The 14,888-nt window shown below is 53.4% G+C and overlaps 1 protein-coding gene across 1 annotated transcript in view; it reads right to left on the reverse strand.

Moving 5' to 3' along the window:
• The window catches only part of DUOX2 (dual oxidase 2), a 36,835-nt gene that overhangs the window by 12,847 nt on the left and 9,100 nt on the right, over positions 1-14,888 (reverse strand). Inside the window, exons 6-18 of the mRNA XM_065411840.1 lie at positions 13,596-13,762; positions 13,405-13,465; positions 12,708-12,804; positions 12,075-12,168; positions 9,578-9,680; positions 8,994-9,154; positions 7,084-7,259; positions 6,440-6,558; positions 4,379-4,516; positions 3,255-3,368; positions 2,233-2,435; positions 1,147-1,332; positions 447-672 (exon numbers count right to left, since the gene is read on the reverse strand). Coding sequence (XP_065267912.1) covers positions 447-672; positions 1,147-1,332; positions 2,233-2,435; positions 3,255-3,368; positions 4,379-4,516; positions 6,440-6,558; positions 7,084-7,259; positions 8,994-9,154; positions 9,578-9,680; positions 12,075-12,168; positions 12,708-12,804; positions 13,405-13,465; positions 13,596-13,762 — 1,845 coding nt within the window. The remainder of the gene's footprint in view (positions 1-446; positions 673-1,146; positions 1,333-2,232; positions 2,436-3,254; positions 3,369-4,378; positions 4,517-6,439; positions 6,559-7,083; positions 7,260-8,993; positions 9,155-9,577; positions 9,681-12,074; positions 12,169-12,707; positions 12,805-13,404; positions 13,466-13,595; positions 13,763-14,888) is intronic.

The following is a 14,888-nucleotide window of genomic DNA, read 5'->3' on the forward strand; positions in this document are numbered from 1 at the left end:
TCTGCCTGAGTGAAACCGGGGTAGAAACTTGGACCCCAATTTAGGAAAGCAGTTATCCTGTGCCTAAATCCATTCCTATTCAGGACAACATTTGAGCACACATTTAAATTGAAACACATGCTTACGTGCTGGCCTGAATCAGGACCTCAGTTAGCTACTTCTTACATGCATCATATTCAGAGGGATTTGGTCACACTTGTGTTCTGAGCTTGAAGGAATTTGGCTAAGGCACCAGTGGACTTCAGTGACTACACAGGGACAGGACCTTCACTTTATGTTTCATTTGATAGATGGACCATGCCAAGGTTCAGCTGAGCTGTGATGGCTGGTGAGCAGAGTGTAGACAAAGGAGGAAGCTGTTTAGCTGGGGCTGTGACTGCAGCAAGATGCTTCCTGTTAGCAACGTGTGTCAGTGACTCTCTCTCAGTCCTCCATCAAAGTCTCACCTTTCATGAAGACCACCAAGATGTCCAGGAACTCTCGGAAGGAGAGATATCCATTGCCATCTTTGTCAGCAAGAGAGAACATGGACTCCACAAACATGGACTGGGGTTTGAGCCCCAGTGACTCTGCAAACTCAGCCCGGCTCAGCTCACACTTGAGAGATTCTTTTGGTGTCAATGACGTTTCAAAGTTGAGGTCTCCGGCATCTGACTTGTCAATGTCCAGCACCTGCGATGAGAGAGGCAGGCTGGGGGTTAGTCCCATACTCAGCACTCAGACAACAGAACCACCTTAACCCACACCCCTTCTATTCCATACAAACACTGGTGGTCTCTCCCCAACCCTTAGCCAAGGTTTAATAGCAGATGCTCTGACAAAGTCTCCTATGACTCCCATCTGATGGTCCTTATTATTACAATACACACTGGAGGGCATTTACTGGTACAGTGTACTCATCATGTTGTCATGCAACAGCCTCTTCCAGGTATTAAATGGTAATATCCCAGCACTGCCATTTCCTCAGTCCTCTATAAATAACAGGGATTCTTTACTGTCAAACAGATTGGCAGCTTGTTCCTGGTGTGTGGTTTGCCTATTATGGTATGCAACAATAGCAGCAGTGCCTAATGCTTAGTCAATATAAATAGCTGCCCTCCATTTACCGGAGTGCTCACCACACCCATGTGCTGGCTTGGTACATACCTGGGCAAATAAATGTCTGAAGAAAGTCTCCAGGATCTGCTTCCTCTGCTCTTTGGTCACAGCCCTCTTCAGCAGGCTGCGTTCCGTCAGGTCAGACACGTTGAGAGACAGTCCGTTCCTCTCCAAGTAGTCGGTCAGCTTCCGGACAAAGTCACTTCGCTCCGCCTCGCCGTTAAAAAGCAACACCTGGAGGAGCCCCCAAAGAATGAGCCGTTGAGCTGCAGCCATTCTCAGCTGGGCTGGGAGTGGCACTCCACTAGCGTGTTAAAACCAGGCTAAAATGCCAAGAGCCCAGCAGCAGCCCCAACACCACTCACAGCTAATCAGGCTCTTGCTTGAAGATCTCATTTCTCTTTCCGCTCATGTTCTCTCTGTGCCTAGGCACACGAGCCCTGCTTCCAACCCGCAAGACCCGCCCAACCAGTGACATTTCTATTTCCAGGGGGATGATGTAGATTCATTGTTTGAGAAGGCTACAGCTTCTTGTAACTAAAGATCAGAACCTATGGGGCCCACCTGAAGCATTCTCTGTGTAGGCCAGACCATCAGACACCTCTGGGCCATTCCTGTGGAGCTCTGGTTGTTATTTAGATAGGCAGGCATAGCCACCATTAACATGTTTCATGCTGCACGTACCAAAGAGTGGAAATATAGGATCCAAAATACCACGTGAGATAAAAATGCCTCCTATGGACTCTGGAGTTTCCACCTGTTTGATTCGTTTACCAGCACTAAGTAGAATCCTGACATTTCTTTCGTGCATACGTGGGGCATGCGTGATTTGGAGCCTTGGAGCATCATGTTTACTAGAAATTCAGTTATTAGACCTCATAGATCTGGGCAAAGGGCTTTTTCAGAATCAGTACAAAGCATTGGTGTTATTATCCACTGGCCTGGAATCCCCAGTGTAAGGTTACCTCAGCAATAAACCCAGCCACCCCTGCCGAAGCATTTATTTTGGGCTCCCAAGAACACGTCACCAAGGGAGGTGCAGGGTAGGGAATTTATTCCTTGTGATTGGCACAGCCAGGCAGAAAGAAAGCTCAGAGGTAATGCCAAGCACACGTCATGTGTCCCATTACATACCAGGTCATACTCTTTGGGAATCTTCAGGAGCAAAGCTTTGTTCCCTTTGTTGATGGAGAGGACCATGTCCACCTGCTGTTGGTTTTTCAGACTGATGCTGCGGAGCATGGCTCGCCGGCTGTCCAGCACTTTGATAATCTTGTCTGGATGAAGCTGAAGGTAGATGAGATTGCTGTCTGTCTTGGGACCTAGCCACTCCAAGGCTGACAGGAGAGAATGCAGGGAGTTGGGTCAGAATGGTTGTATTAACTCATGAATGTGAGTATTAACAAACACCTTTCTTCACTGGGAGAGTGGCCTACAAATACATCTACTCCTGTATGGGGTAGGTAACAGAAGCCCTTTATTCCCCTGCTGATCAAGCAGTCTATCCAAATTGCAGAGCAAACTGTACTGCTAATGAGCTCAATTCTGGTATTACATGGACTGGTTCTGTCCGGTATAATTCCATTTTTTTCAATACAGTTACTCCTGATTTACACCTGTGTAAGGGAGATCAGGGTCAGGTCACCAGGCTCCATTTTTAAGGACATTATAGAGCTGGAGGTCTCCATTTCATAGGGGATACGTATTATTCAGTAACCCAGATCTCCTACTGAATCACAAGGCAACACTGAGGGCAAAATTCCCTTATCCTAGCCACATGGCTCTCAGAGCGTCAGAGCTGAGATCACTCATGCAGACGGGAGAGGGGGATTTTACTCTAACTGGGCAATGCCGGAGAGAAGCCCCACGGCTTCCAGATCAAATGCCAGCAGCCTGCTCTAGGGCCAGCCCCAGAAGCTGCCACCTGCCGTCACATGAGTGCCCTGTACCGGAGTTTCCCTCCCAGCACCCAGCTGAAGGTGAGCTGCATGAAGAAGGGTGTCAGCTCCATGCCAGCACTGTCCTAGACAGTAACCCACGCTGACAGCAAAGGGGGTTTGGTGGATGCATGACTTGGACTACGGAGGAACCACCCAACTCCAGTGAGCTAGGGGTTCCACCATGCCCCCCGAGCCAGCCAAAGGTCCCCGCCTTACCCTGCACTCCCTCGCCCGACACCTCTTTCCTCATGCTGGGGTTTGCTTTTCTCTGCAGCTTCTTGAAATCGCGCTTGCGGAAAGTAGCGACAATCCAGGCAACGAATAAACTTACTGGGGGAGCAAATGAGCAGGAAAGGGAGAAATGAGGTAACAGAGCGACACAGGACCACCCACCTCCTGGCAGTTCAGCCCTCGTGGTCACCCACGAGGGCTTACAACGATTCCCATCTACCACTGGGGCGTGGAGGGAATGTGGGATTGTTCCCCTCCCCCACTACGGCACGTTTCAACCGCAAATGACTTTATTTAATCAAGGGTTCCAGTCACATTTGTGTCTCTGCCTCCATCTCTGGCATCGCTAATGTCCCACCGAAGGTTCCTGCTGCTGCTGCTGGGACCAGAGAGTCACACAACCATAGATGTGTCGGGCTAGAAGGGACCTTGAGAGGTCATTTGGTCCAACCCCCTGCAGGACCAAGTAAACCTAGACCAGCCCTAACAGCTGTGTGTCCAACCTATTCTTAAAAACCTCCAAGGACGGGGATTCCACAACCTCCCTTGTAACCTATTCCAGAGCTTAACTACCCCTAGAACTAGAAAGTTTTTTCCTAACATCGAACAGAAATCTGTCCTGCTGCAGACTATGCCCATTGCTTCTTGTCCTACCTTCATCAAGACAGGATCATCAGATTGTCTAATCTGACCACCAATCAAGCACAGACCCCTAAATGCCACCCAGCCACCATCTAAGGTACGTTTCCCCATTACACGTGGCCCCAGTGTCACAGGGGACCTTGGTGCAGTGAAGTGACTCACAGTCAAGTGCAGCAGGAACTATCATCCTGCAAGCTGCCGAGCATCCTCCTTCCCCAGTGACTGTGATGGGAGCTGAGAGTACTCAACATCTCTCGGAGGTACTCCACTCCAGCCAGGACTGGGCCTTTTCAGAGCAGGGGACAGCACGGAGCTGCAGTGGGCCAATTCCCAAGGGCGGCTGAGTGCATGCAACTCCTGCTGATGCCAGACGGCGACACAGGTGCTCAGCCCCCAGGGGGATTTGGCACAACAACCGCATTTAAGCAAGAAGTAAATAAACAAAGGAAGCGAAGGCCAGTGCAAACCTAAAGGAAAACAGCAGAGGGCGACGAGGATAAGCCCGAATCCAGCTCCGCTGCCTTCGAAATAGTCCAGCACTGTCATGGGTGTGCAGTTTGCCAGCTTTTCCACAGTCAACTGCTGGGGCTGAGGACATGGATCCACTGGTAGGCAGAGAGAAGATAGTCTGAATGCCATGATGCCAACCCAGCTCACGCTTGCTTTGCCTCTCTAGGAGCACACTCACTATGGGATGATGAGAGGGCTTCTCTGGAGTTCGGAAGGGTTCCCCCTAAAGCTTGGGAGGTCTTGGGGAAAAGCTCTGGGCCCTACATTTAACTCCAACTCAGAGTTTTAGAGGCCAGATCCTTGTTGTCAGTTACATGGGTTCCAGTCCCCTGGCTGCTGCACCCATTTAACCCAGTGGTTCTCAAACTGTGGTCCGTGGACCACCAGTGGTCCGCGAGCTCCATTCAGGTGGTCCGCGGATAATTCCCTCTAAGGTGTGCGCCTGGGTGGCCGCATACGAGAGAATGAAGGGCCACCCACCTAATTAGTGGAGCCGCGCAGGTGTGGCTCTACTAATTAGGTGCCTGGACCCTGAAGAAGATGCACATGTAAGGTGAGGTGGTGGCCTTGGGGGGAATAGGGGATAGGTGGGTGGGGGGAATTTGGGACATGCAGGACTGTGGCGGCCAGAGAATGAGGCGCCTTTCCCCAGCTCCAGGGCTGCGGCTTCCGGGGAGAGATGGCCTTCCCAGCCTCAGCTCTGTGGCTGCTGTGGTGGGGGAGAGACCCCAGTTCTTCCCAGCCCCAGCTCGGGGGCTGCTGCAGTGGTAGACAGAGGGCACATCCATCACATTAGAAAGGTAAGACTACTGATATTAAAATATGAGTTGTGCGCTTTTATTTGTAGAACAAAAAATGTTAATTATTATTAATGTTTTTTTTATACAGCGCTTTTATCCAAAGCACTTTACAATAGTTAGCTAACAGTACAAACAACATTTGGAAAGATCACTAAGTGGTCCGCCGAGACCCTCAGCAATTTTCAAGTGGTCCACGAAAAAAAAGTTTGAGAACTACTGATTTAACCGAATTGGCCTGCTCTGGATTCCTTGAGAAGTCATTTGTACAATAGTATTCTGCAGCGCCCGCTCTCCCACAAGACCTGGGAATGGGCAGTAAGGGAATTACCATGTCTTATGAGTTACTGGCACTACGGACCAGGTGCTCAGCCAGGCTTTAGTGCCGCACGGCAGGATTGTGTTGCAATTCTGGAAATCACTCTTGGTGCAATTACAAGTTGGCAGGATTTTTGTGTTTTAAACAGAAATCAATAAACCTCTTCCAATGGGATTGGAAGAATGCAATAAAAATGTTCGCACGGTAAATGGATAACTTTATGGGGCAGGGTGGGGCAAAAACACAGCAGCAAAATGACCACTGATGTTACTGGCCACAACTCACAAACAAACCGTGCCCTACTTTCTTCAGGTCAAGGCCAGTAACAGGGGACGAGCGCATGACACGGAAAGTGAGGAAAAGCGACGGATGCTGGGTTAGCCATAGGTGCTGGCCTGGGACCTCTGGAGCTCCTGCTGGCCATCTGTGTGCTTCACTTTGCCAGTACCCAGAATGCTTTACCACCTCAGACCCAACTCATGGCCATGCCAGGGCGTGAGCTCTGGGCCATTCCCACGTGAACAGAGTTGGCTTTGCTTATTGCAAGGGGGTTCCATCAGTCTTGGCCTCCAGACCTTGACAGCAGCACTGTTCTATTAGAAACCATGGCAATTCAGGCCAGCTCCGTAGCTTTTCATTCAATTCCTGTGCCCAGTTTGTGCTGCCCAATCCAACTGCTAATGGACACGCAGTCCAGATGTGCAGTGGGGTGCATTAGAGGACAGCCATGCAAGGAGTGTCACCTGGACGATGCCCGAGCGGAGAGCCTCTCAGCTGGTGGGCAGAGTGCTGTGTACAACCTGGCTGTATAGCCCAAGACTGACCATGGGGAAAGGTGAAGGGACATAGCAGCCTGGCTCCCCGGGGTCATTGCCCCAGCAGCACAGAAAGGAAACACTCACCAGCACTCCAGTTAAACACCTGCACCGGGAGGTCTGTCGGCTCCGCATAGGTGACATTAACAAGGACATCACGGAATGTGGTCTTTTGAATCTCTTTAATTTCGTCATCTGTGAATAACCTGCGGAAAGAGAAAATGGAATCCAGTGTAGGCGTCAGAGAACCCCGCCCACACCAGGAGTGTGTGTGACCCCCCAGCCCACGCTCTCCCCAGATCAGCACCTGGAGAGTCCCAAGAATGTGTCTGACCCAGAGCCCCCAGCCGACACCCTGCCCCAGATCAGCCCCAGGAGAGTGCCAGGACTGTATAGCACAGACTCTGACACCCACCCCACATCATCTCAGGAACTGGGGAAGAGGATTGAAGACCAAGGCTCCACAGCAGCTCGTCGATGGGTTGCCAGGGCCCTGCTGGGACGGCTTTCTTCAGCCACATGAAAGTCTGAGCTCGTTCTCTATTGGCCTGAAGTGCTTCTGGGGCTTCAGCATTGGTTCCCACTGTGTAGGGCTCCAGGCCCCAGTCTCAGGCCAGTTACAGTGCATTACAGAATGTTAAATTGCACAACACCATCCTGGTGGTGCTCTGGGGGAACAACAGCCAATGCAGAGACCACCCATGGCGCTTGCTGCCGGAAGAGACACTTACCTGTTCTTAGTGTTTTCGAACCAAAACCTGTCCCCGTCACGCAGGCGTGTAAACTGGTCCAAGATGATGGCGCTGAAGAGGTCTCCGGGGTCTCCGTTGCTCTCCAGCATGCCCCCCGGCAGGAGTTCCAGCTTGGAGATGTCGTTGTCGTATAGGGCAGATACATTCCCAAGGACCTGGAGAACAAGCCCCGTGGGTTAGGAAGGACTGATTACACCCAGTGCCCCCATGCACTGGGGGGTGAGTGTATCAAAAAGCCTTGAGAAGTTTCATTAGCCCTTTGGGGTCTTATGGCAAAGCCAGCTGGTGTGGGATGGTGACAATGCCAGCTGTGTGTATTACCCTGTACAGGTGCCATAGCCTTCCCACCGAAACGGAGGGAAGGAAGGACCGACCAAGGTCAATAGATCCCCTCTGCCCCTCCCAGAGATTTCAAGACTCGTCTGGTGTGGGAGGGGCAGGTGCCGAGAGCCCCGGCTCACTGCTCCAGAGAACCCTCAGGTCTCTGCCAATGAGAGCACAGGAAAGCCTAGCTGCTCTGTCATTGGCAGGAGTATCACTGTGCTTCCCATTGTGCTTGACTCCCAATGGTCTGTGATCCATGCCTGGCACCTCCACCGTCAGCTCCTCACCGAGGTCCCCTGTGGCCTCCTTTCCCCCAAACCGTGTAGACTCCAACCCTCCTGTACCATCCTCGCTGGAGCTGGGGCCTGATTATTTACCATCAGATTAAGGATCTCCCAGCATGCATCTCGCCACTGGCAGAGAGACGTTGCAGCAACTGGGTGCGGGGGCTGATGATACTTGTAGCTAGGTAGGAGGACTGGGGAGAACCTGGCCAGTACTCTCTGCCCTTCCTACTGACCACTTGAAGCCTACGTCCACACTGCCGTCAGAGGGGTGGTGGCAGCGGCTCAGGCAGATATACCCACACTAGCTTTAATCTCACTAGCAGGCTAAAAACTCAGTAAAACCACAGCGGCATGGGCTGTAGTGCAGGCTGTACAAGTCCACCAGGGACCCTGGGTATGAACATGTGTTGCTGGCCTGCAATAAAGCCGTACCGTCTTCACTGCTGTCTGTAGCTGCGCTAGCTAGACTACCTCTGACTATGGTAAAAAGAACAGGAGTACTTGTGGCACCTTAGAGACTACCAAATTTATTAGAGCATAAGCTTTCGTGGGCACTAAGGTGCCACAAGTACTCCTGTTCTTTTTGCGGATACAGACTAACACGGCTGCTACTCTGAAATCTGACTATGGTGCGGACGTAGGCTAAGGGTCTGATCTGACCAGAGATGGCAAGTCAGTGGGAGGGGAAGGGGCTAAGCACTGCACTGATGTAGGCAGATGATTCAGTTGTATCAGCCTTGCTCACAGCTGTGACTGCTCTAACCCCCCGGCTGCTCCAATCCTCAACCCGGGAGCAGCTGCGGCTCCAGGGAAGAGTAGAGCACACACAGCTATGTGGGAGGGTGGGCAGCCGCCAGGCACCGAACTCAGCACAGAGCTCACCACCAGCGCAGGGCAGGGCAGCCAACTGCACCAGCCACCAACGCCTGAGGCCCCAGTGCTGCTCTGAGGGCAGCAGCAAGGTACCCAGCCCCTCATGTGGTGATCTCTCTCTAGCCAGTTTTAAACCCAGACTGAGGCCTGATTTACACACAGCATTTGAGCTAGTGTAGCGACATCGGTGAGGGCTGTGGCTCGCTCCCCTTCCCTTTGTGAATAACTATCCCAACAGAAACGCCTTTAGACCAGGGTAACTGTCCACACTAGGGTGTCGTAGCGCCTTGACTGCACCAGGACAGTTAAAGCCGTACGACTTTTGCATGCAGATGAGGCCCCAGCAGTGGGTGTCTGAGGCTAACACAAGCTGCTGAGGTTAAATGACATCTCCGTGCTTCTGACCTCTTTGTCCACGTGGGCGAAAAGTGACCAGTTTGCGGCAGGCTTTAAGTCAAAGAGCTCCCTGGCCTTGGTATAGGTGGATAGGCCGAGGTCTCGCCCCCGCTGGATGTAGCTCGCCACATAGTCGGTGCGAGAGTACTTCAGGGGTCCATACCAGTAATCTGGGGAGAACAAAGAGAGGAGCTAAAGACACGGTAACGCAAAATCAACCTCCAACGATCACCCTTCCCCTCGCAGGACAGCGGGGGCCCTGAGAGGATAATGCTGCATGCTGGCCTCTCCCCTCACTAAGTCCCCTTCCCTCATGGACTCATCTTAAAGCGAAGATCCCTGCCCAGCACTAGCTAGGAAGGGCTACAGGAAAGAGAGCAGTTGGGCACAGTCATAGCTGCGGGTAGCGCAGGAGAGTGTCAGGACTCCTGGGTTCCATTCCTGACTCTGCCACCAACTCTCTGCCAAGCCATGTCCCCTCCCTGTGCCTCTCTGCCCCAGCTGTAAAAGGGGGACAATGAGACTCCCCCAAACAGCCGAAAGAGACAGACGTTCAGCCAAACTACACAACTGCAACAAGAAAGCGTCTCAACCTCTGAGATCCTCCACCACCACGTTGTCCTCCAGCTCTGCGATCTGGGAGCTCATCCCCAGCAGCAGGTCGTCCACGTCCTCCGCCGTCCGGAGATTGGGATTCTAAATGAAAGAGAGATTCTCTGTCATTATGGTGCAAACCTGTGAGAGACCCGTGATGTTCGCACCCGCCTGACCCAGCACCCAAAGGAACCTTGATTCATAGAGTTTAAGGCCAGAAGGGACCATTAGATTTTCTAGTCTGACTTCCTGCCTAGCACAGGCAAGTGACTTTTACCCAGCTACCCCTTTATTGAGTCACTTCCTTGTGTTTGACTAAAGCATGTCTCCCAGAAAGGCACCCAGGCTGGATATGAAGGCATCCCGAGACAGAAACTCCACCCGTTCCCTTGATAGCTTGTGCCAAAGGTTGATCACTCTCACTGAGAAACATGGGCCCGATCTCTAACTGGAATACGTCAGCTTCCTCCAGACCTTCACAGTCCTGCAGGCATCAAGCTAGATCCTCAGCTGATGGAAGTCACTACTGATCTACACCAGCTGAGGATCTGGCCTTAGACTTGAATGAGAATTGTTCAGTTAATGCCCAGGGCAGGAAAAGGCTGGCTCCTGAGGCTCATTAAGCCAGTTATCCAGCTCATGCACTGCTGTTTTCACTGGTCGGCAGAACTGTTGGGTTTTGTTTCAGGGACATTTTTACAATTAGTACCAAAAACGTGATTTTTTTGGGCCATTATTTGTGAAAATGTTACAGCAGGTGAAAATCAGCAGCCAATGGAAGGCAGAAGGTCCCTTGAGGCCCTGGAGGGTGTAGCACCCTGTGCCTTGTCTGTTCCCAAAGTTGCCTGGTCTCCCTGTGAGCCCGGGCAGCACATCACAGTGCGGCTGCCATACACATGTGCGTAACCATCTCCAGATCTGGTTCCCATAGGACAGATCCATTATCTTGGCCCTTTCTGAGTCTCCTGTCTGCAGAAGCTGCCTCCCGAGGGATGGGGACGGAGGAACAGAAGCAGCATCAGAGAACAAGAAGGAGCTTTTTCTGCGGGAAAATTTTCATTGACCCAAAATGTATCAACTTTTTCTAGGGAAAATCTCAACAAAATCTCTCGTCTGCAGTTGGTTCGACCCAAATGAGAACATTTGGTGCATTCAACTGCACGGACGCATTTCGTTTCAAGACTGTTCAACGTGAAACTGCATCTGCCGAAGGCGCATCATGCCCTGGCTCTCCCCATGACCCCGCCTCTGACCCAACTACATGGTGCATCATGGGAGTCACGTGCTGGGAGGCAGAATGTGACGAGAGAGCCCAGCGCATGGGCAGAATGAGGGTGAGAGGCACATGAATCCAGCTCCCATGAGGCACCGCGTGGGCAGACACAGTTTAATATTGAGCTGGCTCGGAATGAAAAGTCCTGACCATTCCAAATGGAAAACGTTTGAATTTCTTTGGGCGGCATCAAGTGCAATATCCCAACTTTCCTCGCAATTTGGGGTGGAAAGAAACTTTGACTGAACGGACTTTCTGGATGGATATAGACCCCGTTCTGCTCAGGGGGGCGCTGCCTCTTTATCTCCTCAGAGCTGCAGTGCCTCGCATGGCCGTTCGCAGTGAAGTGCTAGGGCGGGGCAGTGACTGCATTAGTCAAGCGCGGGACAGGTGGGTGGGGTGGCCCCAGCGGGGCAGCTCCCTGCCGGCTCCCTGAGTGCTCCCTGCTGGCTCCTTCCCGCCTGACTCTCTATGCAGTGGAATTCCCACCAGGCCATTCTGGTGATGGGATGCGGTTGGCAAGGGCCTTGCCATTACTGGAACGGTCCATTCGGCCCCCTGATGACCAGCAAGGCTCTGATCCCCAGGATGGCCGGTAAACTCTGCTACATGGCAGGCCGAAGCAGCCCACCGCCATACTGCGCCAAGACCCTGCCCTCCTAACCCTTGAGTGCTCTGCTATTGTCTATTGCAGGCGCATTCAGAACCAGAGACCTGAATCCAGCCCATTCACTGTGACTGCGGCGAACTCTGCAAGCCTGGGGGCCCTGGGAATGCCGCGTGGCTGTGCCAGGAGCCGGCCTGTATCAATAAAGTCTGAGAGCCCTGGGGATTCCTCCTCCCTGCCTGCCCCCTTTGAGCAGCTGGGCCAGGGCTTTGCATTCCACGCTCTCAGGAAGGTAAATAAAGGGACGAGGGGGGGGGGGGTCTTTTAAACAGCAGCTCCCAGAGCCCCTCGACGGTGGGACAGCGACCGGCCTGGGGGGAGGATTAGCCTGCATGCTGGGTCTTTGCTGCCAGTGCGGCAGAGTTTCGGGGCGGGGCTCCTGGAACTTCAAGAACCTGCTGTGCAGAAGCATGGAGCAGCTCCCTAAATCCTGCCCTCCTGCTTCTGGGACCGTGCCAGGCAGCGCAGCGGGGACAAGACTTGGCCCGCGATGCAGGTAGTCCCTGCCCTTGGCCAGGGTGCGGGTGAGACGCTGCCCTTCCCAGGCCCCCTGTACCTCTCTGCACCAGTAGCTGTTGCAGAGCCGGAAGGCCGGCGACTTGCTCTTCTTGTCTTGGTTGAGCACTTCCTGGAAACTGCAGGTGTTGTTTCTGGAACAGAGGAGAAGGGTGAGGCCTGCAGCCCCTCTGGGCGGGGATAATGGTGGGGCTGGGAGGGGCTTTTCTGCAGCTTGCTAGAGTCTGAGCCCCCAGAAAACAGTCCTGAGTGTAGACAGCATCTTTGTATCCTTACTGCTACATACACAGCTGGGTGGGAGCTCCAGCCGCCCCGGCCTTCACATGGTATGACCGGTGCTACACTTCTCTGCTGGCAGGGAGAGGCAGCAGGGCAGGGAGCCTGCGTGGCCCCAGGCTCTTAAGGGAACGCCTGCTAGGGCGGCGGTGCCAGCCCTGCTGCTAGGAGCTGGCAGGAAAGCACTGAGCTGGGTGATGCTTTGGAGGCTTGTGTCTTTCAGGGTTTGGGGTGGATCTGCCGCCCTCCAGGAGCGGAGACCAGCTCTCCCTGCTGCAGTCGGACCTGCGTGGCACGGCCGCCAACGCGCCTGATGCAACTGCTGCCTCCGCCTCACCTGCCTGGCACTGCTGCCCCACCTGATGGGCACCCCCACCTGCCACACGACTCTCCCTACCTCCTGTAGACTCCAGGGGGTACCATGGTCGCCAGGGAGTGCCCCATGGCAGCCAGGAACTCAGTGGAGATGCTGGGATCCACATGCTGCTTGTAACCTGCAATGAAGAGCAGCTGCTGGGCTGCACCTCCTGGTGGGGGAGTGAAGAGCCCCCTCAGGGCCCCTCGCTCCCCATCCACCCACTGCTCCCCACAGCCCCCCCTCAGGGCCCCTCACTCCCCAACCACCCACTGCTCCCCACAGCCCCCCCTCAGGGCCCCTCACTCCCCAACCACCCACTGCTCCCCACAGCCCCCCCTCAGGGCCCCTCACTCCCCAACCACCCACTGCTCCCCACAGCCCCCCCTCAGGGCCCCTCGCCCCCCCATCCATTCAGTGCTCCCCACAGCCCCCCCTCAGGGCCCCTCACTCCCCAACCACCCACTGCTCCCCACAGCCCCCCCTCAGGGCCCCTCACTCCCCAACCACCCACTGCTCCCCACAGCCCCCCCTCAGGGCTCCTCGCCCCCCCATCCATTCAGTGCTCCCCACAGCCCCCCCTCAGGGCCCCTCGCTCCCCCTTCCACCCACTGCTCCCCACAGCCCCCCCTCAGGGCCCCTCGCTCCCCCATCCACCCACTGCTCTCCACAGCCCCACTAGGCCCCTCACCCCACACTCCTGCTCGCCTCTTGCACCCCGGGCTTCCTGCCCCCTCACCTGCGTATGATGGGATGGTTTTCTGTAGGAATGTCGGCAGCCACTCGTACAGCACGATATTCTGCAGAGGAGAGGAGGAGATGGCGTCAGCACAAACATCCACAGAGCTCGGGGCAGAGGCCCCAGCCATCATCACTCCAGGGGCTCTCCCTCGTGCTGGCCCCTCTGCACAGGGCTCCCGGCTCCCTCACCTGGTAGGTAGCAACGACCCACTTGCGCGCATGCTGGAATACGTCCTCGTCCGACCAGCTGGGGTTCTCCTGGGCCAGCTTCGAGGCCCAGTGATTGTGGTAGCGGAACCAGACGATGCTCTCGGCCTGCAGGAAAAGGTTCTCGTTCCCTCTGGCATTCCCAAAATCTACAACAATCAAGGAGCCCATGAAGTGCAGGACAAACACACACAGAAGTTAGAAGAAAACATAAAATACTCTTGCTGGTAGGTTGCCACATAACACAACTGTATTTCTCAGAATCCAAAACCCTACCACACAAGAACCAAATCCAGAGAGAGACAGAGCAGGCTGCTCTCTAAGGCAGCAAGGCACAACCCTTGCTCTAGGCCAGCTCTTTGCAGACTGCATACCGAAGATTGCACTTATCCCTCCAGACCCCCTGCACCGCAAGCAGAACCAGGAAACCCCTTGAAATTTAAAGTAGTAGCTTTTTTTTTAAAGACAGTTTTCAATACACCACAGAGCTGACTGTTGCTGCCATGGAACAGAAAGGAAGCCTGCTGCTAGATTCCCACACGCAGCTTCCCTGGTGCTATGGGGAGGGAAGAGATTGGAGAGGGGATGTTCTGCGGGCTGTGTGCCGCCGGCACTGGGTAGGGGATTTTCAGTGTCCAAGTCTGCCAGCCAGAGGCCATTCTGTGGGGAACAGAAGAAAGGTAGAAGAGAAGACAAGAGCCCTTCCTTGTTCTTGTAGGATGCCAGTAACTATTTTCTAGTCCTCTCTCTATATATATATCAGAGGGGAGATGAGTAAGAGGGAACACAATAGAGAAATAGAAAAAATAAGGAGGCAGTTGATTAATTTAAAAAACAGCACATTTAAACCTGATAAAGGAAGTCCTTTAACACCGAACATGGCTACCCTGTGGAACTCCTTGCCACAAAGTGTGGCCAAGAAAAGAGGTTACATTTCTCTCTCATTTCTTTCTCCTACTGTTTTTAATCTTTCCTCATGGAAAAAGTAAAAGACAAAGCAAACAAAGCTGTCAGATGCACATCAGGTATTTGACAGTTTTATGGACAAGCAATACACTTCGTCAGTCATAAAACATCTCTCGTCCGCAGCGTGGCATGGCATGAGCACACCCCCTGCTTTGGCACGGGAGATGCTGAGCTCTTCCTAGCATCAGGTAAAGGGGCAGAGAGCAAAGGATGGCCAGATAAAGAATTTTAAAAAAAGCACAGCAGGATTATTACCAAGTTTGTTACCTGCAGTTTAGATCATTTCAGATTAGAGGGGAAGAGTGGGTT

The sequence above is a fragment of the Emys orbicularis genome, chromosome 10 (genome assembly GCF_028017835.1).
Source record: "Emys orbicularis isolate rEmyOrb1 chromosome 10, rEmyOrb1.hap1, whole genome shotgun sequence".
Classification (NCBI taxonomy): domain Eukaryota; kingdom Metazoa; phylum Chordata; order Testudines; family Emydidae; genus Emys; species Emys orbicularis.